The 12,389-nt window shown below is 51.7% G+C and overlaps 1 protein-coding gene across 12 annotated transcripts in view; it reads left to right on the forward strand.

Moving 5' to 3' along the window:
- Positions 1 to 12,243, forward strand: part of STX3 (syntaxin 3) — a 31,070-nt gene extending 18,827 nt beyond the window's left edge. The window contains exons 5-15 of one of the 12 annotated variants that reach the window (XR_006176347.2): positions 54 to 121; positions 991 to 1,099; positions 2,051 to 2,124; positions 2,470 to 2,604; positions 3,647 to 3,757; positions 3,879 to 3,989; positions 4,728 to 4,813; positions 5,717 to 5,831; positions 7,440 to 10,937; positions 11,405 to 11,512; positions 11,897 to 12,243. Coding sequence is in view for 4 of the 12 variants with exons in the window: in XM_008178378.4 (XP_008176600.1) it covers positions 54 to 121; positions 991 to 1,099; positions 2,051 to 2,124; positions 2,470 to 2,604; positions 3,647 to 3,757; positions 3,879 to 4,205 (824 nt within the window). In the remaining 8 variants the exon portion in view is untranslated. Of the gene's footprint in view, positions 1 to 53; positions 122 to 990; positions 1,100 to 2,050; positions 2,125 to 2,469; positions 2,605 to 3,646; positions 3,758 to 3,878; positions 4,339 to 4,727; positions 4,814 to 5,716; positions 5,832 to 7,439; positions 10,938 to 11,404; positions 11,513 to 11,896 lie in introns of those variants that run through there. The other 11 variants (XR_010600423.1, XR_010600424.1, XR_010600422.1 and 8 more) reach the window with 11 other exon arrangements.
- Positions 12,244 to 12,389: the final 146 nt, after the last annotated feature.

Here is a 12,389-nt window from a genome sequence, read left to right on the forward strand (position 1 = left end):
TGCAGCTGGTCCAGCCCCCCCCATTATTTCACCCCACTTGCCCGTGTCCCCAGGCATGGAGCGGAGCATTGAGCAGGATGAGGTCCAGTCGTCAGCGGATCTGCGGATACGGAAATCCCAGGTGAGCAGAGCACTCCCTCATTCCCACACTGCAATCCCTGTATCTACCTGCCCCTAGCTAGAATGGGTCCCAGAGGGAGCGGGCGGCACCCATAGAGAGCCCAGGTGGGGAGGGGACAAAGGTAGCATCAGAGATGGGAGACTGTACCTCAGTCCTGTGTGGGGAGATGATATGTTACAGAGAACAAAAAGAGCAGTACATGGATCTTTGGCTTCATCTGAGGATCTCTGAGTGGTGGGCTCCTCAGTCCAACGGACAAAGGCAGAACTAGATCCAATGGCTGGAAGTTGATTTTGCACAAATTTAGACCAGAAATAAGATGCAAATTCTGTATTAGGAGGTAATTAACCATTAGAATGACTTTATCTAGGGCTGAGGTGAATTCTTCAGCCCTACACTTCTAGGAGTGTGTTGTTCAAAGTCAAGACCAGATGTTCTTCCAAACAATCGGCTCTAGCTCACCCAGAAGTTCTGGGCTTCATGGAGGATTCATTGGCTGAAATTTTCTGGCCTGTTATACAGGTTGAACTAGATAATTCCTTCAGACCTTAAGTGCTATAAAAGCACTATCCAGAGCATTATTATCCCTTTCATACAGATGGGTAAACTGAGGCACGGGCAAGTGACAGCATTTCCCCAACGCTGCAGTGGGTGCTCCTGTCAGAACCATCCAGGCTGTGTTTGGGGAAAGGGGAGGATAAGGAGGAGAGAGGGTATGGAGAGCAGGTAGGCTGTGCTGTGGTCAGATAGCTCCCCAAGCAGATGGGGCAGATGGCTATCCCAGCTGGAGAGGCAGTGCCCGTGAACCCACATTACCACAATATAGATCATACAGTGAACTGCTCGTCTCCTCCTTTCCCTCCCCCCAGCATTCTGTCCTTTCCCGGAAGTTTGTCGATGTGATGACCAAGTACAACGAGGCACAGGTCGACTTCCGAGAACGTAGCAAAGGGCGGATCCAGCGGCAGCTCGAGATCAGTATGTACCCTCCCCGCTCAGGGGACGTGGCCCACAGGCAGCATATGGCCAGGGCCTGACCCTCCTCCCCAGCCCAAGGGGTGGTTGGATTAATTGCCCACAGGAATGGAAACTATCCCACTCCAGTTTGTGAGCCTGAGTTACTGCAGAGACCATAATTAGGGCCCTAGCAAATTCACGGCTCTGAAAAACGTGTCATGGACCATGAAATCTGGTCTCCCCTGTGAAATCTGATCTGTTGTGTACTTTTCCCTATACTATACAGTGTTTCTCAGACTGGGGGTTCTGACCCAAAAGGGGGTTGCAAGACTGTTGTAGGGGCGGTCACAGTATTGCCACCCTTACTTCTGTGCTGCCTTCAGAGCTGGACTGCCAGAGAGCGGCGACTGGGCTACCAGCTCTGAAGGCAGCACTGCAGCAGTGCAGAAGTAAGGGTGTGTGTGTGGGGAGGGTGCGGGGGGGGGGGTCGTCATGGGCTTTATATTTTGCTGTTTTTAAATACATATTTGTTTTGTTACAACACTGAAATTTAAGATTTAAATATCTGACACCGAGAAATTCAAGATTTAAAAAATGGTGTGACCGTGAAATTTACAAAAATGGATTGTGAATTTGAGAGAGTCCCAACCATAATCCTCCCATGATCCCCTCCCACCCAGGGTGTCTCAGTGCCCCCTGCTGGGAAGTGTGGGCTGGGCAGTTGTGGGATTCCTCCCTATCCCCCAGCTGTGTCTCTGCTGAATGTGGGGGAGGTTTAGAATCTGGGCTTGGAAGGCATGTCTCAGTTTGGAGGCCAGAGGGGTTCACACAAACACACCTGTCCCCAAGAGCAGCCAAAGTGAATCTCCCCACTCTCTTCCCTTCCCCCCCCCCCCCCCCCAGCCTTGCTGGTTCCGCCATTCATGCCCAGCGATTTGGTCTGATCTCTCCTCTCTTTCTCCCATGATAAAGCTGGGAAGAATACAACGGATGAGGAGCTGGAGGAGATGCTAGAGAGTGGAAACCCCTCGATATTCACATCTGGGGTGAGGACGCAGTGGGGACTGGGAGGAGATGGGGGAATGGAGGTGCATAAAGAGGAGGGACCTTGGAGCATATGATGGTATAATAGTACCTAGCTCTTACAAAGTGCCTTCATCAGTAGATCTCAAAGCACTTATAGAATGGGAAATCTAGGGGGAGACACTGGGATGGGGGGGGTGAGCAGTGGGAATTTGGGGTGATGGGCAGCGAGTGTGGGTGTCAGGATATGGGTGGTGGGGAGCAGGGTAACTCTGAGCAGTGGGAATGGCAGGGTGTTAGCTCACAGCTCCTTAGCATTATCTGGGTTTGTGCGGGATGGTAACCGACCCTGTCTGGCTCTGTTCCAGATCATGGATTCGCAGATCTCAAAGCAGGCACTGAGCGAGATCGAGGGGCGGCACAAGGACATTGTGCGGCTTGAGAGCAGCATCAAGGAGCTTCACGACATGTTTGTGGACATCGCCATGCTGGTGGAAAACCAGGTAACTGGGCAGAACATCCAATGAGGGGGTGGGGCGCTCTGGAGGGATAAGGACTGAGTGATTGAGCAACCGGGACAGGAAGGGGTAACCTAGCAACCAGGACAGGAAGGGGTAACCTAGCAACCAGGGTCAGGGAATAGAATAACCATGTAACCTGGGGCAGGGAACAGGGTAACTCAGCAACCGGGATGAAGGTGACAGCTGTGTAACAGGAGGGGAAAGTGGGGTAAGCCTTGGTAACTGAGTAACCATGGGAGGAGACAGCATGATGACCATGTAACCTGGGAGTAGGGAAAAAAAAGGATTGTACAAGATGGGGCAGGGTGAAAACCATGTAACCAAGCAATGCAGGGATGGGGGAAATGGAGGGACTGAGCAGCCAAACTGGGAATTGGAATGGGTAACTAAGCAACTGAACACTGGTGCCTTCTAGCAGCCAGGGATTTTCTGTTGGTGGTACCTCGGATGTGGGAGCTGGGTGGGAGTGAGTTTGTGATCTTGGTGACATGGCTGATGTCATGGAGACCCAGAGGTCTGTCGTCCTGTCCCAGTGCTCAGTGCCTGGCTTTCCTTCGACCCCACAGAGCTCCTGCAGCCAGGGCCCAATCCCTGCTCTGTCTCTCCCTGGGGGAAAGCCCCCCATTTCAGTCTCCTGAGGCCCCTGCATTGTGGAGTGCAGCCACCTCTCACTGCAACTTAGGGATCAGTGTCTATCTCTGAGGCCCCCTTTCTGTTTTCTACCCTCAATGCAATGCCGAGGAGGTGGCGTGTGAGTCGGGGAACGGTGAGTATGCCCCTTTCCTGTCATCAGACCCAGGGAGAGGCGGTGGATTGACCCTGAAGCCCTACAACCCAATGGCAACCCCTCTGTGCCCAGGAGAAGGGCGGGGGCGGTGGGAATGACTGCCTTGCTCACCTGAGCAGAGGGGGAGACCTCCAAGGGCCGGGCTGGGATCTCGTGATGGGAGGAGCATGTGCATGGTGGGAGGTGCTGTGGGTGTTTTAGATGTCTGAGTTTCCTCTCTTCCTGCTCCCCTGACAGGGCGGGGTCCTAGATAACATAGAACTGAACATGATGCATGCGGTAGACCACATAGAGAAAGCGCGCGATGAGACCAAAAAGGCTCTGGTATACAAGAAAAAGGCACACAAGGTGAGTCCCCCAAGCTCCAATCTGTGCCCAGGCCCCCTCGCTGGCTCTCTTGCTCTCTTCTGCCTCCCTGCCACTTCCGCCACTCTCTGCCGCTCCCGCCATCTCTCTCTTCCTCCGCAAGGGAGCCATGATCGACCGCATAGAGACCAACATGGACCAGTCGGTGGGCTTTGTGGAACGGGCCGTGGCTGACACCAAAAAGGCTGTGAAATACCAGAGCGAGGCCAGAAGGGTGAGAACGACCAATCACAGCCCCATCCAGTCTCCACCTCCTGCCAATCAATGGTCCCGTCTCACCCTTCTCAGATGCCATCCAATCTTAAATCATCCCACCAACCAAAACCCCACCCCATCTAGTCTCCCATCCCACCAATCACAGTCCCCCATCCAACCTCCACTCACCAGTCAAAGCCCCCATCTCACCCTTCTCAGATCCATCCAATCGTGACCCATCCTATAAACCAAAGCCCCACCCCATCACCTCGACACCACCAATCACAGCTCCCTGTCCAGTCCCCAGGCATGTCAATCAAAGGTTCCCATCTCACTCTTCTGTCACCCATCCAACCATGACCCATCCCATCAACCAAAGCCTCACTGCATCCAGCACCCACCCACCAGTCAAAGTCCTTTTCCCATTCCACCCCCTCAGCCTCCCCCCCCACCTCCCAAAATCTTCTCAGTCACCTCCAGTCATCCTCCTCCATCCCACCCCTCTCTGACCTTGCTGGTCTCCATCTCTCCATCCCATCCCTGTTCCAGCCCCCTCCCTGCTTGGAAAGGACCAATGGCTCTCAAAGGTATTATGATTTCCAGGGGAGTAAGCCACCTGAATACTTTTTTGAGCACCTGGGCCAATGGGTCTAGCTGGCAAAGGTCCAGAGCAAATCCAGGGGCCCCGGTGACCCCTTGGTTTCTCAGTAATATTTCCCCATCCCTTGCTCCAGCTTCCTGTGCTCTTCTTTCACAGCCTTCTCCTCCTCCCTCACTTGTCCCCCACAGCCCGGACACTGAGCCCCTCCACGTACGACGTGCCATGCTGCATCCCTCTTCGAGGTAACTGCTTGGGCTGTCTCCCTGCTTCACTTTGCTAGCTCCGGGCTCCTCCCTGGCCCTTCCTTCTTCTCTGTACGTCTTGATAAATGTGGTTATGAGCCAGGCTCGGTCCCCAGAGCTCCTGCACTTAGGGTGACCAGATGTCCCGATTTTATAGGGACAATCCCGATTTTGGGAACTTTTTCTTATATAGGCACCTATTACCCCCCACCCCCGTCCCGATTTTTTACACTTGCTATCTGGTCACCCTACCTGCACTGTTCCCTAAAGTGCCTTCAAGGGGAGGGGGGAGGCTGGGAACTTCCCCGCAGCCCACATCTCTACACCATTACCTATAGCACCCCCTGCTGACAGGAGTCAATGCTGGAGTAACTTGAGCTCCCCCTTCAGTGCCCCCTGCTGGGAGAGGCTGGGACTGGAGTAGCAGGGAGCTCCCCCCACAGCCAGTAGTCCTGCCCGGCTATCTACAGCACCCCATGCTAGGAGAGGCTGGGAGTACCTCTCTACTCACCATTCCCAATAGTACCCCCAATTGAGGGAGGCTAGGATTGGAGTAGCTGTGTGCTCCCAGTGCCTTTATGCCATTCCCTGCAGCATCCCTAGCTGGAGAAGGCTGGGACTGGATTAAATTAAGAGGGGGACAAAAATTAAGAAGCCTAGAAATGCATATGGTCTGATTTTTTTTAATCTGAAAGATTCTGGTGGGGAATATTTTTGAGGTGTTTAAAAAATTGCTATGCTGCCTTAAAGGGGTGGCTGAAATCAGTGCTCTGCAGCTCTGAAATAGCTGTCTCTTAAAGGGACACGTGCAGGGGGAGCCATATCTGTTTTCTCATTTGCTGTTGCATTGCTGTTTATGGTTTTATCCTTTTTTTTTGTTTTTGTTTTTGTCCCCTCCTCCAGAAAATGATAATTATCATTGTGGTAGTGGTTGTCTTGCTCGCAATAGTAGCTCTGATTATTGGACTTTCCGTAGGGCTCAAGTAAAGCTAGCCCCCAGGGTTGCTGGCTCCAAACTGTAAGTAGTGTGGGGAAATGTGGGGGTTTCCTGGGGTGCTGGCTCGGTGGGGTGGCAGTCAAGCAAAGGTGGTGGAGTGACTTGAACTTATTGTTGCTTGCTTGCCCAGGAGAGTTCAGAACCTCTCTGAGTTGGGTATGTATTGGTGGGTGCCTTGGATATCGGGTGGGGTTTTGCTCCTCATACCTGGAGACCAACACTGCCTTGGGCCAGAAATAAAATGTATTCTCACTAGTGTCAGTTGGATCTATCCTGGGTGTTGTATCCACAACCTTGTCTATGCATTGGGTTCTGTGCTCTAGGTTCTTGCTGCTGGCTTTGGGTTCTAGACTCTAGACAGTGTGCTTTGTGTTCTGGGCTATGTGGGTTCTGGCTTTGGGTTCTGTGCTGTGAGCTCTTGGTTATGGTTTTGGGTTCTAGACTGGCTACTGTGCTTTTGGTTCTGGCTTCGGGTTCTAGACTATGTGCTGTACTTTGGATTCTAGCCTCTGGGCTCTGTGCTTTGGGCTGTAGATTCTTGGCTCTAGCTTTGGGTTCTGTGCTTTGCAGCTGAGCTTTGCCTTCAATCTCTTACATTTTTAACTCTTGCCTCGGCACTGGGGATGTGGCAGGCGAGAGGGTGTTTGCAGAAGAGGGGACAGTGTAAGGAGCATGACTTGGGAAGCGGGGGAGCATGATTTCTCAAGGTTCTAGAGTGGGGAGGATAGTTCTGTGAATGTGGCCCCAGTGAAGGCAGCTGCTAGAGTCTGCTGCAAAGCAGGCACCTGTGCTGTTTTTACAGGGCTCACTCACAGCTCTCTGGATCTCTGCAGACTCCGAGAGTGCAAGGTAGGACGTTGTGCACAAAGAGATCTGAAGGGTTAATTCTGGTCTGCTCTCCATTCCTTCCCTTGGGGGGGGAGAAGGGGGAAGAGGGGAAAAAGAAGGTGGAACTCTTCCAAGCTCCGCCCCATGAGTCACCAAAACCAGACCCGCTCAGGTTGTGCAGATAATCAAAATAGGGGTGTGATGTTGCTTGGCCCCTCCTGGGCTGGGGTTGTTTGACTGTCCCCCTGGGCTTGACCAAAGTGCTTGGGCTGATTGAGGGGGAGGGAAATGTGGCATTTCCCAAAAACCACCCGCCTGTAGCACCAAAATCATTGGGGAACTGTGCCAATCTGTGACCCTCCCTCCCCATTCTCAGATGAGCCATGACAAACACAGCTAACAAAACGGCCATTTAATTGACCCTCACAAATGGGGCAGTTCACACTTCTGTGAGTTGTTCCAGGCTCCCTCCGCTCACTTACACTTGGGTCACGGTTTTGCGATTTCCTTTGCAAGCATAACAGAGACTTGCTTTTTATTTTAAATGAAAGTTGAGACTCTGGGGAGCAAGGGTAGTGGTTTTGGAGACACCATCATGCAGCATATGGGTGCGTATGCTGGCTGTTTCTGAGCCCCACAGTGGGGTCATTGGCCCATCTGCAGAGATCGTTTTCCCCCTCTCTAGCTGTCTGGGCCCAGGATCTGTTAATGTTTAGATGTCAGTGATTATGTTTAATATTACCCTGCTGGCCTGCCCTCAGATGTGAATTGATTTCTCCCTTGTTCCTTCAATTTCTCCAGACACTCCTGATCTTGGTGGTGAGCTTTTTCCCTCGTGATCCTCCTGCTCCCCCTGCCTTCCCTGGACCTGCTAATCACAGCCTGCCCTCTGGGCTCTGCTGTGAATCATTTCCCTTTTGGGTGGAGCTTTTCCCAATAGCACTTCTTGGGAGAACTGCCAGCCCATTCATCAGCTAGCTGATGCATCCCTCCTGGAGGATCTGAGCTTGCTTCGCCATGTCCAGGAGGTAACTGTCTCCTGCACCACTGATGCACTTGAGAGAAGCCACCATCAAGCCTTCCTTTCTGCCCTCCTCTCCGAGTCCACAACCACCAACCCCAATTCCTCCTCCTGATGTCATTTTGGTCAGATTTCGTTTCCTGGCGGGAGTCTCACCAATGGTAGCAGAGCCTTAAAGGAATGTCCAGGACTGTGTTTCCTACCTCACTGGCCTGTCTTGTTTTCATCTTTCTTAGGGGGAATTTTTTAATTGTTTGAAATCTTTATTGAGAGAGGCCAGGGAATGTAAGAACTACCCCTCTGAATTGCTCCAGCCAGGACAGGGAGTGAGATATCAGGGCTCGGGAGCTCACCTGGGTCGGCCGTGTGGCATATTGGACACTAACTGAGGCTGGACTCTGCAGTGCTCCCAGGACCTGCCAACCCCAAGGAGAGTGAGCAGATAGGCCTGATCTTGAATCTCCTGTGTAGCAATGCACTAAACCTATGGCACCGGAATCCGCAGCACTCCCAAGCTGCTTTGACACCAGGATTAACAAGGGACGTTGGTCAAATCAACAGGGACAGACTTGGCAGCAGTCCTCAACTTTGCCAATCCCAGAATTAGGGACGGGATGTGGAAGCAAAGCAGAGCAGGATATGCGGACACTGACCTCAGTGCACTAGGTGGGACGGGTAACAGGGCTGGGACTGAAACGTGGGTCTGTGGCGGAGTACCAGGACGCATGAGCACTCTGAGCTCAGTGCAGAGTAAAAGCCCAGCGGAGCATGGGCTGCTTCTCTTAATCCCTTCCTGAGGGGCGGGTGCCTGTGTACAGAAGGAGTTGCCTTCAAGCCCTGTCTCGTGTGATCCCTGTTTGCTAAGAACTGGGAGGAATCGAAACCTCTGTTTGCTTTGAAGTGTGAACCTTTGCGACTGGAGTTTCCACCTACTTATTTGTTCTAAGCACAAAAATAATCCGATTGGCTTCTGGCACCCAACCCAAAGCCCAGGCTCTGATACTCCCTGTGGTTGGTTTGCAGGGCTGGGGCTCTTGGAAACTTTAGGTTGGGTGACATATTCTGTTAAATAGTGATCAGTGACTCCTGGGCTGCAAATCTTAGCACTGACCTTGTCTGATCCTTGCTGGGGCTTCTCCTTTGGTTATGGGACCAGTGGGTATAGCTGCCCACCTCTGATGGGGATATAATTTTAGTGTGTGTGTGTCTGCATGTATGTTTAATGGTCCGTTTACTCAGGACTAGTTGAGTTTTCATGGATGTTGTTTTAAATGTGTCTGGATCAGGAGTCCTTGTGTGTATTTATTATTCTTACCAGCCAGTCCCTGAATGTCTGCATTTGTCACAGAAATCAGGGTGGCCTGTTTTTACTGGTGTGATGTGGGTTTGGGTGTGATCCACCCGAGTCGGGCATGACCAACAGCTGCATGACAGCCGTTTGGTGGCCTTGGTGGGAAAGGGGGATTAAGGTCTTGGGGCCCCATTCCCAGTGGACAGATCTCTGGATCGCAGAAATGCCATTACACCAATCGGGCTCTCTGCTTGGAAGCCTCAATAGAGAAGCTAAGGACTGAATCAGTGGTGATTTTCCCAGGGCAGAGGGATGGGGGAAGCCTACCTATGTTGTGCCTGCTTGGAGGATAAACAGGGCCCAAGAGCTATACTAAATTCACTTGACAAATGTCCTCTCCCCTTGTTGAAAGATAAGGGGTGACAGCCCTTATTAGTCAGGATGGGGGATTCTTGTCCGTGAAGGGAGCTAAACTCCCTGCCCTAGCAGCATCTGGCTGGTCCAGGTGCACACTTCCACCCCCACCATCCTTCCTGATGTGCTAGAGGCTGCACATCTTAGACCCACTTAGCACTCACCAGCTTGATGCCCCATGACCCACTCTCCTGATGTAGGACTGCACTTGGCCATTACCCTTTGGTGAACAGACGGAGCTGGGAGGAAGTTCCCATTTGTCGTCTTCTCCTCTAGGTCTTGATGTCTGTGATTTTCTAGATAGTGGGTATGGAGCATGCTGCCTGGGCAGGGTTGCCATTGCAGCCCTGAGATGCCCCTGAAACTCCCCAAAGCTCTGTAGACGGGAAATGTCATTGTTTCACCAAGTGAGGGTATTGGCTTGTGTCTTTTTTTTTTTTTTTTTTTTTACTTTGATTTATTTTTAATTTAAAAAAGTAAATAAATGAATTTACATTTGATCACGAACAGCTCTCGCCTGCGTTGTGTTCCCTGCATGAGCCGCCACTGCCTAAATGCAACATCCAGCTATAGTTACCCTAGCTGTTCTTGGCTGGTTTGAGGCTGGGAGGCAGGGGTGCTATCTCCTTGGCTTGCATCCCTCATGGTAGAAAAAGACAGGACTTGGCTGGAATGAATGGCAGTAATAATTCATAACTAGCTCAGGTCCTCAGTAGGTTTCAAAACGAGGTCAGTATCACTACTCACATTTTACAGATGAGGAAATTGAGGCACAGATAGGGGAAGTGACTTGCCCAGTGGTTGAGCCTGGAATAGAGCCTAGGGCTCCTGAGTCCCAGTCCAGTGCTCTAGCCACTAGGCCACCCTCCTCCCAGTGTAAAGGAGACTTTATTAGCAGGGCTGCCAGACGTGGACAGATGCCGTGGTTCTCTCTGGCTCACCAGCTCCCAACCTGAGTAATGCAGCCTGTGCTGCCCAATGCACCGCGCAGGGGCCAAGTCCTGGCCTAGAAGAGACTGCTCCATGCAAACATTGGGATACACCAGTTCAGAATGCTCCTGGCTGGAATCTGTTGCTCTGCTCAGCCTCAGCCCTGCCCCAATTATCCAACCCACGGCAAGAGTCAAGGCTGAGTAAAGCAACAGATGGGGAAAGGCAGTAGATACAGTGACCTGCCCAACGAAGGGTTAATGATAGCACCATTTGGAATTAAATAGCCTCACAACAGCAGCACTGCCTTGGGGATGAGACTGGGACTTTGAGCCTCCAGCGCTGGGCTGAGAACTGCTTTCACTTGACTCACTGACATTTAAAGAGACAGCTCCTCTTTCAGAATAGCAGCAGTGACCAGGTTTGGCTGCAAAGGAAGGAGCTTTGTTTATAATCTCCATGCCACCTGGCTCCGCTGATGAACCTTGGGGAGGTGAAAGGGTGAGAGAACCCCACCCACCCACCCAGGCTGGCCTGTTGTTCCAAGTCTCCAGAAGGGCCTCGCCTCTCCACTTCATCCACGTGGATCAGAAAACTTGGCTGGGGTTTCTCCTCCGCTGCTGTGCAGTATCCAGTGCTTCTGGTAAGATGAGATAACGGGTGTTGTGTCTTTTCCTTGGGGGCATGACATTCTGCATGGCTGTATGTGCGGGGCAGGCTAGTTCCTATTTAGCTATTCATGTGGCCCCTGTAATGATGGCATCAGAGCACATGGCTGGAGTTTGCTTTTTCTGCATGGCACGTGAGTTGAGGGGAAGGGAAATGAGCTCACTAAGCGATCATTTCCCACGAGAGCCACCAGCACCAAGGATAAAACTTTTTCTGTTCTCTGTGAAAGAAAAGCCCCACTCCCTCCCTCCACATCTCCGTCCTACTACCCATGGATCCCTTTCCTCTTTTCCAGCCCAAGTGATGGCCCCCCTTCCTCTGCTCTTTGTGACACATGGAGGATGGGTGACCCTTCCCTCTCCTCTCACTTCCATTTATAGTTCACTGTAAGTCCACTGCATGTACTGTGTGTTGTTTACATTTCTCTCTCTCGCCGAGCAGAAGAAGATCATGATCATGATCTGTTGTATCATCCTGGCCATCATCCTGGCTTCCACCATTGGGGGCATCTTCGCCTGAGTGCCCATCTCCTGCCCTCCCCCACCACAGGTGAGCCAGATGTAGCGGTGCGATGGGTCAGCAGGGTGGGAGCTGGTGTTTGGTTCAGTCAGAATTTGTACTTCTGGGTTGTGTTCCCTGTACTGTGATTGCTTTATGCCCTTATTCTGGTTGCGGGGAAAGAGGGGTCTAGACTGGCAGCCTGCTAGGTGTCTAGCTGCTGTATTCAGCATCTAAGGAAAGGAAAGTTGAGGAGCATGCAGGAAGTGCCATTTAGGAACATAACTGCCAAGCCTAAAGGATGATCAAGAGGACAATGTCAAAAAGAACAAGGGATGGTAGGTTACTGACAGAAAAGGGGACTGTGAGGTAGATGGAATTGCAAGATTCATCTGTCCTTTCTCCTTTGGTGTCTCTCTTGCTCTGATTTTTCAGATGGATTTGCAGATGGCCTTTCACCGTTCTTCCACTCTGCACCCTGGTGCCACCCGTCAAATGTTCTTTCCCATCTGGATTTCTCACCAGCTCTACCTCCTCCTCTTTACGGAGAAGTCACAGGCCTGGCCAGTGGACCCTATCTGTCAGATATTCACCATTCAGAGCATTCCTGGCTGGAGGGGCAGAGGAAGCCGGAATAGAACAGGGAGGATGGGCCGCAAAGACAAAACCAAACAAGACACCATGGGGATGATGCTAGCTGACACGAAGGGAAGTTCATCTTCCAATGTAACCATTTTCAGACTCCACGTTTATTGGCTGTTTAAAGTGCTTCTAAATATCAACCTTTTAGTTCAACTCTGTTCTTAGTCCTAGTGGCTCCTTCTGCCCACTTGTGTGTGAAGAGTGACTAGCCAGCAGAGGACATCCATTCAATGGAATGTGTATGCTCAGCACAAACTTATTGAAGGGTGGGGAATGGCACAGTCCT

Source organism: Chrysemys picta, chromosome 4 (genome assembly GCF_011386835.1).
Source record: "Chrysemys picta bellii isolate R12L10 chromosome 4, ASM1138683v2, whole genome shotgun sequence".
NCBI lineage: Eukaryota > Metazoa > Chordata > Testudines > Emydidae > Chrysemys > Chrysemys picta.